The following is a 15,013-nucleotide window of genomic DNA, read 5'->3' as shown; positions in this document are numbered from 1 at the left end:
TTTACGTGATTTAATAATTGTTAAATTAATAGCCGACATAATACAATCCAAAATAATCATACTTTCCTTAGCATAATCTATATTTATACATCAATAATTACATACTTTATCAGGTCAGAGAAAAAAGGAGGTGGTAGATAAGAGCCTGGCTTTTAAGAAGACCCGGCTCTTGGTTTAGGATGGAGGAGGTAGACTCTTACCCAGACACGGCTGATTACATCATTTTTGTTACGCGCTGTTGGTGCCGCTTGATTGTTCTCTTTTTGGTAGGCATTCTGTCTATGACAATACAAGAGGCTGTGGGCGCAATGTTCAATCGTAGTTCGTTCCTACCTGTCCGTACCAGTCCGTCGCGATTCCCACTTCTTCGTAGCGGACCGTTCTAGTTTGTACTTACCCGTACTAGACCGTAGCGGATCCGTAGTAAGATCGTACTGATTCGCGTAGCAATGTACTTAATAGTACCAGACCGTAGCGGATTCGTAGTTTGATCATACCGATTCGCGGCGCTCCGTACTAAATCGCGTCGATCAGTAGCATTCCGTACCTTTTCTTGTTCGTTTTCCAACATTTTGATGGTAGATCCGTTGTGCTCCGTACTGAAATCGTAGCGGCCTACGAATTTTGACAATTTCGTAGTCATTCGTGACCGATTGAATCGTAGCTCCTTCGTAGCTCTGATTCATGACAGTGTGACCGAGGCATAAGGTTCGCCACTGGCTAGCCGTAACACCGGTTAAAACGCCCAATTATGTGCATGTATCGTTTCAATTTAAATCGATGTTTATACTTATGGTTGATGTTCTATTAAGAAAAAGTTGGATATATGAACTTTATTTTCAACAATTTCGTAAATGTATATAAATAATTCGCATCTGATATTATACATCGGAATGACATGTGGTGTGTGTTTGATACTCTGCGATTCAATACATGACCAATTGTCAAATACTAATAGTAATATAATTGGAATTATTAAACCAGATTTTTTACGATTCTTGTATATGCATGCAAGACTTGCTTATACGCTCAATGCATATTTTGACCCCAAATAAGCATTTGTACGAAACATACATAAATACAATCTAAATATTTCTGTATTGTTCAAACAATGGTTGCTCTTCTACATTTTTAAAAGCTCGTGAAGATAAAAAATGAACGACGAGATCAACCACAAGGCTTCACGGCATCTAAATTAGGACAACATTTCTTTAATCAATTGCTACCGTGTCACGTTTGTTATCTCCGATGTACCCAAGATTCTGTTCACGTTCATTCGGCTGAAAGTTCAGCCACTCAGAATTCCTCCCGTATATATTGTGTCTTGTTTACATGCATCATATTCGATGTCCAATCGGAATAGCCCGTCATAATCAGCGTATACACGGGTCTGCATTGAGTTGGATTATAAATATTCACATACGTTGCATTGAATTCGGCAAAGACACAAGACCAGTCAAATTGTCACAAATTGAACACCTCATTATTTGACAAGTACTGCCGAACGGTGAATATACAAAACAAATACTGATAATATTGTTACCGCACTGTATGTCATATTTAACACAGAACTTTGCTTTATATTATAATAAGGGTACTTGGGATATCTAATCAAATCATACAGCAACCATAAATATTATTATTTGCCAATATGATGCAAATATGTGTACTTTTCTCTCAAAAGAAGATGTTTTTTACGGAAAACTTTGAGTACAAAAGCAGTATGTTGCTGTGAACCAAAAACCTTATTTATGTTAATTGCTTCATGTTTAGTATTTAGTATTGTATTTGCGTGTATGTATGTTCCTTGTTTAGTATGAGGTTTAAGGAATGTAATTGGTTATTCAGCAAATGAACAGGAAACTGAAACTTTAAATGTTTTTTTTTGTACCAGGCAAAATGTATGAAGATGAAATAACAACCAGTTGAAGTCTCCCAGATTTCTCAAACAAGCATACTATCGAATTAAGACGTTTCAAGAAATGTTGGTTGGGTGTTGGCGCGCGCCTTAGATAATTTTAAAGCACAGTTCTAATAGCTCTAACTCTTGAATGATGTTTCGTATGTAACGTTAAGCGAATTATAAGAAGACTCGACCAATACGTTGCTATATGAGTGTTCGTTATATTCAAAAATCATATAATAACAACTGATTCCAACTGATTCCATTCCAACTAACTCTGGATGACCAAGAGCGCCTAAGGACCCAGGGCAATCACCCGAGAACCGAAGAACTTAAAATGTTCGAAGCAACGCTTATGATTTTTCATTTCTTTATCATTCTTAAAATCAGCAGCAATTTAATTAAAATATATATGCTCTTAGTAAGTTAAATGATAATTTTGATAAATCAAATCGCTTTGAGAGCTTCCACAAGGTTGAGCCCCATAAAAAATGGCCGCTAGGGGGAGTTTTTTTTCCTATAGCAAAAAAAGCTTGTGAACACTCTAGAAGTCACATTTTTTGCCTAATCATAATTAACAAAATTTTAAACATTGATTTTATAGATATCTTGGACGAGTTCGAAAATGGTCATAATGGGTGGAAAAACATGGCCGCCAGGGGGTGGGACAGTTTTCTGTATATAGTGAAAACATGTGAACATTTTTGGCCCAATCTTCATAAAATTAAGTCAGAACATTTGTTTCCTGGATACGACAGTTGAGTTTGAAAATGGTTTGGATCGGTAAAAAAACATGGCCGCTACAGGGGGGGGGGGTCTTTTTCCTTATATTTATATAGTATAAAAGCTTGTGAACACTCTAGAAGTCACATTTGTTGCCTAATCATCATGAGATTTGTGAAAACATAAGTAATGTGGATGTCTCGGACGAGATTGAAAATGGTCGTGATCAATAGAAAAACAAAGCCGCCAGGGGGTGGGGCAGTTTTCTTTATATTTATTGTAACGCCTGCCTTGTAATTGTTTACTTTGTTTTTATTGTTTTATTCTTACAATAATGATTCTTTAAATTACAATTTTTAATAACTTTTAAATTCATTAATGATAGTAAATAACTTATAAATTCATTAATGATAGATCAGGTATATTTTCATTGTATGATAATTCTTAAAAATGAAATAAATGCTTTAAACTCTCTGTAAGTGTGGATGCAGATAGTTTACATCAGTGGTCAGTGCTGCATCTCTTCTGACCAGTGCCTATCTTTACCTGGATACTAAGAATAGCAGTGCTCTCATTTGATTGGATGTTTACCTAGATTACTAGCAATAATTGCTATATACACCTCAGAATCAGGGGACTGGCACATTGTTGGCCTTTCCTATTAGAACTAATCACCTGAAACATCTGGATGTACAAGTGAAAGACTAATGTTAGACCCCCTGGCTCTAAGTTGAAAGAGTTAGTCCACTAATTGAAAGTTTGGGGTTAGTGAATAACAAACCTGCCAGACCTGTTTAGTAAAGCAACTTTTAGTTTTATCATGGAGGTGAGTTTAATGTTCTAAGTTGAAATTTCACTTAGTAAAAGTGACTTAGTCTTATTTTTCTCTAAATGAAAATATTGAATTAGTGATTTACGGTGTTTTAATAACTGGGAATGTTAAGTAAGTGAAGTTATTTTAGTTATTAAAACTAAGTGCGATTATTAACTAAGTGACTAAGGCAAAGTGACTTAGTTTTTGTGTCTCTAAATGAAAATATTGAGTCAGTGATTTAATAAAGAACAGGACTTAGTGAATTTATGCAACAACAAATTAGTGTTTTTAATGAGTGATGAGTTAACACAGTGAATTTATTAAATGACAAATCTCAGTTAGTCTTTTAATTAAAGTGATTAAGTGTGCTGTGATTAACGCAAGTTATATGTTATTAATCAAAGCCGAAGAAATGGTTTGTTTTCTTTAAGTGTCTTACATAAGACTTAAGTGAATAATACAATGAAAGTGAGTTCTTAATGATTTGTTTAGTGAAAGTGAAGATTATGAGTGATTTCACTTAAAGTGATCACGGGTGTTTGTTTATCCTAGTGCTTTATACAGGCATTCGCCTCATACTGAACACAAACTGTTGACCGAGTTTAAACATGAAAGTGTATAATTGTTTTCGAAACCTTGTTTTAACTATGATTAACTTTTGAAAGTTTATAAACTGTATTTCTATATGAATTGTTTGTATTGTTTACATTATTGCTGAAGTATAAATGATGAATGTTTGGAAAGAATAAAATAGTTTAGTCACATTGTTGTTGGTTTTTCTTGTGCCTTAAGCTAGGCTCAGACGAGCCCCAGTAGCTTTCCTCGTCACAGTATGTGATAAATAAATAATAATTAAAATTATTGACTTCATTTTAATTTGATAGCCGGCATGACGGGTGAAACGCTTAAGTTTATAGTGAAAACATGTGAACAGTCTAGAAGACAAATTTTTTCCCAATCTTCATGAAATTTGGACATGTCTTTGAAGAGTTCAAAAATGGTTCAGGTCTGTTAAAAAAACATGGCCGCCAGGGGGCCATTTGTTGTTCATTCTTCATGAAACTTGGTTAGAACATTTGTTCCGTTGATATCTTGGGCTGCAAAGAACAGGTTATATCTTTCTTTTTCTCTCAGGTGAGCGGCTTTTGGCCTTTCAGGCCCTCTTGTTTAAAAATGCTGTAGTTTTATTCAGTAAACTTACAATGGTCGCTTAAAATCAACAATATATTTGTATAACAGTTTTACCAGATCGCTGCATAATGCCACAGTCCTCATCCTATCGTGTAGGTTTTTATGTGAACGATTAAATGATGTTTGCAATATTAAAGATTGATATAGACCCGTGTGACAAGGCCATATATTCGTATGTTTCTAATTTTAATAGTTCTGCAATGGATACTGCTGTTAGCGTGTATTCTTTTTTACAGATAGACAGATAGACCTCAACAAGCCCTGTGTTTTTAACTATTTTAATTGTTGATGTTAACTACGGATAAAATGATATTTCAGACACAGAATTGTTCACCATTAAATTTGATTGATGTAACAGCTTCGTTTTTAAATCGCATGATATTTCGTAAATACTGCTTGATATTTGAAATAACAGTATCAACTTCAATGTATCGAACGTAACATGTGTATGCGTTATGATTGAATGCACTTCAAAAAATACATTATTTTGTAAAATGTGTATACCTGATTTTAAGGTAAAATGCACATTAAGTACTCATTGGCTACTGAAATGGCTTGTTATGAGCAGTTTAAATTAGGGTAGGAACTAAGTTCGGAAAACAGAATTTATGTCTTTCCCAAAGTAATTTTTTTGCGCATTTAATATATGGTATTCTGGTTTAATATGCACATTGTTATTGTTTTTTTTTAAATATATTAAACTGCAACAATTTGATATGTTCTGTGTTGATGCTGTTATCTCATTTGACATATTCGTTGTTGTCATATTTCAGTCTTGAGAAGATCGAACCTCTAGAGCTCATTTCGGTTATGTGGATTATAAAACGCATTTACAATCTTTCGTACATCTTTTTTTCAATGCTTAGTAGATTTTTCACTTATTTGAATTACTCAATATATTTATAGAAGTACCATATTTCTGTGTATACTTATAAATTTAAAACTCTTCCTTTTTCATTTTAACAGGTTTCCGACACTAGTATAAATACATTTTAAGTTTATTGTGCGATTTACGCGTCACGTTTTGGCATTTATGTTTTATTTTCCTGCCTGCAATGGATTTTTTATCAAAATAGTTGAAGGCGCGCGTTTAGTTTATGATAAATTTTGGGCTGAAAGTAAGGTTCGCCTAGGGCTAGCCGTCACACCGCTTTAAGCGCCCAATTATTTGCATGTATCGTTTTAAAGCACAGTTCTAATAGCTCTTAAACTTGAATGATGTTTTGTATGTAACGTTAAGCGAATTATAAGAAGACTCGACCAATACGTTGCTATATGACTGTTCGTAATGTTCAAAAATCATATAATAACAACTGATTCCACTCCAACTAACTCTGGATGACCAAGAGCGCCTAAGGACACAGGGCAATCAACCGAGAACCGAAGAACCTAAAATGTTCGAAGCAACGCTTATGATTTTACATTTCTTTATCATTCTTAAAATCAGCAGCAATTTAATTAAAATATATATGCTATTAGTAAATTAAATGATAATTTTGATAAATCAAATTGCTTTGAGAGCTTTCACAAGGTTGAGCCACATAAAATAGACATATCTCCTTATAAAAATGCTTTCCAAGCAAGCGTGCGATAATGGCTCTGATTCCGTTGTATTGAAAATAGAGTGGCCTTAACTTGGAGAAGATTTTTTTTACCTCTATGAACAGGTAGAAAACCTAGTAACCAGCAGGGCGGGACAAATTTTGTCCACGTAGGCAAGATTTTAATACATTTTGTACAATACCACTTTCTAGTGTTAATAACAAACTAATAAACCCATGGGTCTTGTGGTTAAACAGAAAATTGAGATTGCTAATGACAATGTTCTTTATTATACAATGTGATCCTTGGACGTGGTCGATTTCAACCCCAGGGGTAAACACCGGACAAAAGGTGATCACCAAAGTGCGATTAAACTATGTAGCACCACTACATGATTGCAGTCTTCAGATGCTCTTAGCCGTAGAGCTTATTTGTGTTATGTGGATGAATCATATTAACGATCTTTCTTACACCTAGTTTTTTGTTATACTTATCACGTAAATATAGAATCTGTCACGAGTTGTCATATCATACTATATTTTATTAAACGAGTTCAGGAATTTTGTTAGTAAGCGAGCCTTTGGCGAGCTAACTAACGAATTTCCTGACGGATGTATAATAAAATATGGTATGATATGACAACGAGTGTCATATTTTTTTTATCACATGCTTTTAATTAAATGAGCAAATTAAATAAATATTTACGCAAACATAATGATAAATTCCGAATGTTGTTTAGATTTCGTTACGTCATTTGACGTTGCAACGTCATTTCAGCAAAATAACAAATTCCGATTGGTCAATAAACGAAAACTAAGCCAATGAAAACGCTTAAAAATGTTGTATTACCCATGTGTAATAAAAAAATATGTAATGGTTATATTACATGGGAAACAGGGTATGACATGTAATAAAAACCTATCCCCTAATCTTTTTAATAGATTCGGATTATTAAGACACTTCAAAAACTAAAATTATGTTGTTCTATATTCGATTGGCTGGTCACGTCTTAGCATTCATGTTTCATTGTCTGTATGCAAAGGCGCATTAGTTTGAGATGCCTTTACACTTTACCAGCGCATTTGCTTTGTTATTGATTCTAGGGTAAGTGTGACGTTTGGCCAGTCTTCAAATCGGGTTAAACCCCATTGTTTTGCATTGAGCGTTCCAATGCAACGATCCCAGTTTTAATACTTATATATTTAATGTTGGTGTTCTGATATTAAAGTAGCGGAGCATGCATTTTTTTCTGATAGAGAATCTTGAAATTCATTGTTTGGTGTATTAAGATCAAATATACATTGGCTTTTGTGCTGCTTTATAGTTACGGATATTTATATTTTAACATCACTATAATACCTACTATGGACACAGAGTATGGGCAAATTGCAAAATTGTAACACACATGGCTGATGTTCACTTTCTATAACATCATAAATGTTAATGTGCATTTTAAGCAGATTAGTTTTCCGTGAACCACATGATTAACAGTTTGGGTAAACCCTGACCTCGTCATGCGTATACAATGATTTTAAAACCAAATACCGTAAACGTATAATATTCTATGAAACCGCACTTGGCGTCAAGTAGACATCTTTTTGAATGTTATAAAAAGTTCTAGCTTATTTACAAATATCATGAACGCTTAGGAATACCAGTTAACAGTGTTTAATGGAATACGAAAGTTAAAAATATATCAACAGTCTAACGGGTACAGCGACATACTGTAACACTTGATCTCCCATAGAGATTATAAGAACTAAATAAAGATTTACTTAGAATATAAATGGCAATATATATATATATATATAGGAGAGCCGTGATTATTATAGAGAAGTGTATTTGCTGCATATATTTTACCATTGCTTCAAACAACTAAAATCGATCGCAAAAAAGTATGAATGATTTCAGTCATAATCTATATTAACAATTTACTATGGTTGCCCAACATATTGCGCTCTCAAAAACATATTGCAAAAACTTTGATATTTACTGACAACACACAATACGTATTGATTTCCTATACATTATTACTCCAGAGTATCGAAATTTAGACAAACTCTGAGAGTGACAAAACTACAGTTATGGGGTCAAGGTTAATAAAAATGCGCGTAATCTTTTTTAAGTAAATATTTATCCGAAACTATATTTACGTACCACCGTCACCGTAATGACAGCAGAGTAACAACATTGTATTAATATGTGGTATTTTAACAATGGCAGCTTAACACGACCAGTAGATGGCATTGATTTAGGTTGTATTTACAAGATATATAAGTACATACAAGGCATTCATATGTTTATTACACAATTGAAATCCTACAGACATTGTAAGATCAGCATGTATATAAAGCGTATAAGAACGATTACTATGGTATAATCTAAAATAGTAAACCAGATCTACCCGCAAAGTTAAATCAGACATTATCATAACCTAGATATAATATGCAATATGTAAATATTGACATTAAATGCAAGCAAGCTGGGCAGTCGTCGACTACTTTCACCTTAACAGGCCTTTTAGAAAGAATTATGACGTGTTTGTCATCATAAACTATGCAGATTGGATGATCCAGATGGATAACATACGGATAAGTATGTAATCAAGAATGAATAAATAATATGTATTACACTTATACAAAGCAAATAGTTAAACTACGTTACAATTCATGTACAAGTAAGAAAACTTACGAATACGAGAACTGTGAATGGATGCATTTAATGTACATCGTTTATTGGAATAACAAAATTGCTGCCCTCTATACGACACTGTTTTCAATATATAAAATCACTCAGCAACTTCAAGAGTGTCATCTGCATATCAACTAATACAAAAAAGAGATTTGAGCTGTTTACTTGAGAACGGACGAGTGTTTTCGTCACTTACACGTCACCTCATCCGCCGATATCTCGTTGATTATGTATCATTTGTTGGTAGAGTGTAATCATACACACGCACATAACGGGAAAAGACAAAGCCGACAACTATTCTGTTGCGGTACTCGTCAATAGCACATGTTTTACAAAAACCATATAATATATCATTAGCATCTGTATAATGTTGAATCAGGGTCCGTGCGGTTCCAGTGCTGTTAACTTGATAGATACTCTTGCTGGTTGCAACATATATATTTCCGTTTGAATCACATTTCACATCGTTTGCATCCTTAAATTCAGGTTTGGTGCAAGAGAATTGCGAATAACCCCAATGACATGAACCGACTAAATATAACGTGTCTTCTTTACATTTTCCATCTTTAATGTTAAAAGAGTAAATTGTATTTTCATCAACTACAATTAATAGATTTTTTGAGCTGCATATATGAATTCTGATGGGTGAGCATAAACGAACAATTGATCCGTTGATTGTCCACCTGAATTCCTTGTATGCATAACAGACATGGCCCGTTGCAATATCAAGCAGCTGGACTTCATAGTGCGACAGAAGCACTGCCAAATGGTAAACACACATACTTATACTGATGACATCGCCCTCACAAGTTATATAAGATAATTCGCGAAATTCGTTAAAATGTTCTACAATTTGTAATTTGTTTAGTTTGTGAAAGCAAACAGCAACATTTAAGTAACCATCTTTGTTTTCTTTGACGATACACATGTCATTGACTCTGTGCTTAATGTCGAATGTTGATATCAAGGTCAGTTTAATTGAGTAAAGTCCCATCGCACATTCAGATAATACGAGTATTCTACCGTCCGCTAAAACATCTAAGGAAATAATCGCGTATTCTCCACACGGCATGAGTTTTATATTGTCAAACCTGATATGCATTTCGTGTAAATTCTGATTTAAACAACTTCTCGTCACGAAATCAATTTCATCAACCTGTGTAGTTGCGTCTCGTGCTTTAGGTTCAGGGTCTGTATGCTCATCACTTGATAGTTCTTGGGCTTGTCTGTCATTACATTTTATCACGACGTCACATTGTGGTAACATTTCAATTATTCTACTAGTAGTAACTGGCTTGATAAATGATATTTTTGTATCTGCCTTAGTTTTAAATTAGTCATGCTCTCCCAATGCTTTCAGTAACGAACACGTCATGAATTGCAAAACTATATTATGTTTCAGCGTACCATACTTGGTCGTTATCTCGAACAAACTATCATAATATATAGCTTTCTTTTCAACAGATAAAACCATTTGTTCCGCGCATTTAATAGCTTCGTTAACAGGCGATATTAAACATTCGTGTTTTTCAGACAACCTCCTCTCTAATTGTTCAATGGCATCGTTCAAAGTCAAAATGTACAGTTGGATGTCTTGTGCCACTTCAAAATTATTAGTATGTACATCGTTTGCAATTTTCATTGTTTCAGTTTGTAGTAAATTACACCGATTAAAGAACACTTTTATAAGTTCACTGCAGTTTTCACTAGGGCATCCTCCCTGAAATAAACTTATGATATCTGTGAGATTTTCACAAAGCCTATGATCGCTTTTCAAACAGAACGGACAAATTGAAACATCATGCGTTGGGCAGTATTGGTCGAGGTCAATGTAAGGGTGTTTCGGACATTGAGTCAATTTCTTCATTTCTTCAAATAATTTAACATCCTTGGGAAAATCACCCTTCTGAAGTATTGTATGATCACGTGATGACTTATTTTTTCTGTGATCACGTATACAACTGTCACAAATACTCCAGACATTCCACGCAGAAATTATTTGGATCCACGAATTCACCATCAAACAGGCATGGCCCACATTTATTCGTATATTTGGAATCTTGAACTGCCATTGCTGGAGCTTTTATTATTATGCCCTGCAAAATTATGTACATAGTTGTGAAATTCCCGTTTCCGCACAGAAGATAACTCTTAAACAAAATATCAAATTTGTTGATACCGTTTAGCGATACAATTTCTTCAAAATAATTTTCTGAAGAGGATATTGTATAACACAATGAATAACTTCGTTTGACGCAAATTTCTAGTTATGATTTTGAATCATCGTATGCACGCATTCATCAACGGCAATGAGGACATATGGGCGATATAGTATATTGGGAAAATTACAATTTATTAACGATAAATACTGCATGTTATAATTTTAATGAAAGGGTAAACCGATTATATAAAATTTGACCGTTCTTATATTTCCTCGCACCATTCTGTCAGATTGTTCTTGCATTTTATAATGAACTGACTTGTTCATATTCTGTATAATTGATTTTAATAGGTATATATCGACAAATTTATCAGGCTTTACCGAGTGAATGCGATTATGGCATACGAATCAATGCAACTAATGTGTTCCATGTATATCATTTAGAGTCACAAATGACGTTATTAAATACACTTCTTTATAAAAAAATCTCATTAAGACTGAATATAATAATATTGTAAAGACTGATAAGCATAGATCGAAAAAAAATTTTTTACCTCGCCCTTTTAATCCATAAATTATTCTGTCTATTCCCCAGTTCCGTTCGTTTTTAACGAAGATTGTGACTACGTTCGCACGTAGTTTGCTGTAAAATATTGTAACAATTATCACGCTTTTCAGAATGCCATTTGTTAAAGTCATTAAGATTTAAAACTGAAATATATTGTCCTGTAAGAAATTGTTTCGGCTGATTCATATCTCTTCTCACTTGCTACCAACATGATTGGCTGTCTTCCATCATTTTCCTTGAGTCTTTAAATACACCTATGACATTATCTGTAAATAAATCGGTATATGTTACAATTAACAACTAATTTATTTCAAATGTTTATTGTTACAATTCCAATAAATTGCTAAAGTTTACTTTGGTATGAAGTATCCATATTATAAATAGTCTGAAAATACCCAAAACGCACTGGTAAATACAAACGTGAATTGTAAACGTATCTCAGGTTTGTTTTTCTTCAAACAAATGGCTACAAAACATTATCTGATAAATGATTGAAACATTTGCATTGTTGTATACTCGATAAGAATTCAACAGTGATGACAGTTTGTTTCAATTGAGTGTATTTTTATTAGAGGGTGTATATAGTTACCGCTTTATGCGTCCGTTTAAATTTGAGGGAATTGAGAGTGGATGTATTAAACGGATAATCAAATAATTGAATAATCGTTTCCGCCATATTGTATTTCAACCCGTTCTTCAATCCTTTCGCCTCAGAAACTAGCGATCTATTTTTGCGGACACGTGTATATTGTCAGACGGTTCTGTGCAAATTATTTTTAATATGTTTATTATTGCAATTTGGTTAATAACAGTACATTTTCTAACGGATGTTTTGTTCCCGTGAGAGAGCACGGAAGATCAGGGTTCGATGTAACTGTGTGCAAAGTAATATTTAGGCGCGGACATATATTATAAGGCGCTCGGTTCCTTTGATTATCTGGGTATTAACGGCCGTTTTGATAGCATCGTTTTCACACGTTTTATCTCTCATATAACTGATTCTAATAGTGCTCATATTATATATTCATAATCTCATTTTGCTATATTGTACTAGGTTATAGAACTCCATTCAGTTTTAGAAGTTAATGCCCTTTGAATAAAAACTCCCGTCCACGTTTGTTATTTGCAACTATGGATGTTATTTGAATGAAAGTAAACATGCATTCTTTTTGGTTGGACTTACGAAATAAATTCAGGTTGCTCTGCTTTAAGGATTGCTCAGGAATGTACTGACCTTCGATTAATTATAACTTTTTATTACATTTTTCCTTCGTTTCTGTGCAACATAACATAAACTAATATTACGACTTTGCTTATGCTTGCTATGCAATTTCCCGACCGACAATGGCATATGTTTCGGCCACTCCGCTCATTCGAGCGCAGTAGCGTAATGGATATGGTGTCCGCCTATCGATCGAGAGAACACGGGTTCGATCCCCACTGTGGGAGCGTTCTTTAGATCTCCGCCAAAGACACCAAGTTCTGGTTCTACAAAGGACCAAAAATCTGTGAATAGTCAAAGTGCGTCAATACTCCAGAGAAGACCTGTCCTTAATTTGAAAGAAGAAAAAGATTGAGTCATCTTAGTGTCCATCAACTAAATAATAGACTCGCACTGCGCCTAATGTGACTTAAAACGTATTGAAAGCCAATATCTAGAACGAACACTCGGCGGGTATGTATTTTGTGATATTTCATGATCCGCTTGTGTTGTTTATGTTGTGTTGTGATGCTTTTGAATTTATGCTGATTTTAACTTACAGAATTTTGAAAACAAAAACACAGTTTTATAAACCAATATATATCTTACCTGTCCCTTAGTAATGTTTGCCTATAATTCGACAATGTCCGCAAGAAAACGAGGACAAATGAGAACTTCAGTTAACACATGATCGTCAGTCAATACGATACATACAGACAGTGGGATAACAGTTAGTCATCTCTCTCTCTCTCTCTCTCTCTCTCTCTCTCTCTCTCTCTCTCTATCATGTAGATACTGCTCGAGCAGCAAATATGCTGCTCGAGCACTAATTTGCTGCTCGAGCAGCATTTAAATTTGTTCTGCTGCAGCAGAAGTTAAAGTTTCGACCCCTTTGGTGCGCCATATGTGGGACCCGCACACCGAATACCATAGGTCTGAGCTGAGATGTTTATGTTGTTGTTTTATGCACATAATAACTCTTATTGACTGCTTATTGCAAATATGTAATAAACAATATTAAAGAAATTTGACTCTTAAAATATTGAATGAATACTGTAAAATAAGTTTGACTCTTAAATCTATACTATATTTTTTGTATATAATAGCAGTTAAAGTTACAAAATAAACTTCACATTAACTATAAATCGTTTGGTTTCAAGTTGTAACGTTAAATAAACGGTTTACTTTATGCTACAAACTATCCATGTGGAATTGTAAACATAAGAATACACACAAAAATCATTAATGTTTAAATAATGTTTAACTGTTAATCTAAATTCGCGCCTCGATTACATTTATTTAATATCAACGCAGTGGTTCTTGAGGTTTCAGAGATTTTATACTATACATTTAAGTCAAAATAAACCCTTCGAGACTTGTTATTAATGGGAATTTTAAATCTCATAGATTTGAGGACGCTTCTGACACATATACATTTTCCCTTTGCATACGACGCAATAATCCAATTGACGTAATATTTGCACATATTTCACATTGACATGTATACCCCAATATAGTGACTTTATTATATTAATACGGCAAAGTCATATAAAACTTCATTCCAGTCAGTTTAAACTATACTAAAGCTAAATTCATTCTTATTTAGAAAACAAAACTATTTCATCGGGCCATTCGGAAATCTAGAGTGATGTATTACCGTTACTTAAAGTATTATACTTCTGAATGATATTTTTTGTTGGAAATTCAAAAATATGTCCACAAGTAAAGATTATATATTTTGTGTATTTTTAAATATATGTATTAATGGTGATTTTGGACTGATTCGAGTAATTGAAGCATATGTTTGCTTTATGCTTATAACGCTCGACGAAGTCCGGTGCCTAAACACTACTGCCCGCAACTACACATTCGTCAGTACCCGGATTATGCATACTCGGACGCCGTCGACTCAAAAGATAATACAAATTCGTATGACCATCACTACGGCCGTAAATCACGGGCGCTACCTCTTTTTGGCGATGCATTAATAAAGGAGCCAATGCTACCTCCAAGGCGCTAAGGACCGGATGTTTTTTTAATTTCAAGGATAATTCTACAGAGTGAGTACATGTATGTTCGATGTTTCTCAACGTATTTTAAATTATTTGAAAAATCGGGCAATGTAGTGCGATTCAACGAAAATAAATTCATCCACAAATGTACAGAAACATACAATCATAACCCATTTGTCAACTTGGGGATCTTTATAAGTTGTGCCA

At 34.0% G+C, this 15,013-nt stretch overlaps 2 protein-coding genes across 2 annotated transcripts in view; both read right to left on the bottom strand.

Annotated features, from left to right (window-relative positions):
- LOC127856170 (transcription intermediary factor 1-alpha-like) overlaps positions 1-15,013 on the bottom strand; it is a 273,940-nt gene that overhangs the window by 182,639 nt on the left and 76,288 nt on the right. The gene's annotated exons all lie outside the window — the stretch shown is intronic.
- Positions 8,462-11,985, bottom strand: LOC127856178 (uncharacterized). The gene is made up of 2 exons (XM_052392247.1): positions 11,580-11,985; positions 8,462-10,960 (listed from the first exon to the last, which is right to left on the bottom strand). The coding sequence occupies exon 2, from the start codon at positions 10,129-10,131 to the stop codon at positions 9,091-9,093; it is 1,041 nt and encodes a 346-aa protein (XP_052248207.1). The 5' UTR covers positions 10,132-10,960; positions 11,580-11,985; the 3' UTR covers positions 8,462-9,090.

The sequence above is a fragment of the Dreissena polymorpha genome, chromosome 13 (genome assembly GCF_020536995.1).
Source record: "Dreissena polymorpha isolate Duluth1 chromosome 13, UMN_Dpol_1.0, whole genome shotgun sequence".
In the NCBI taxonomy this organism is placed as follows: Eukaryota; Metazoa; Mollusca; class Bivalvia; order Myida; family Dreissenidae; genus Dreissena; species Dreissena polymorpha.
This window is presented reverse-complemented; position numbering and strand designations above follow the sequence as displayed.

What these genes read in the sequence shown, in the direction of transcription:
- LOC127856178 (XM_052392247.1), bottom strand. Translation starts at nt 10,131, where the DNA reads ATGTTACCACAATGTGACGTCGTGATAAAATGTAATGACAGACAAGCC.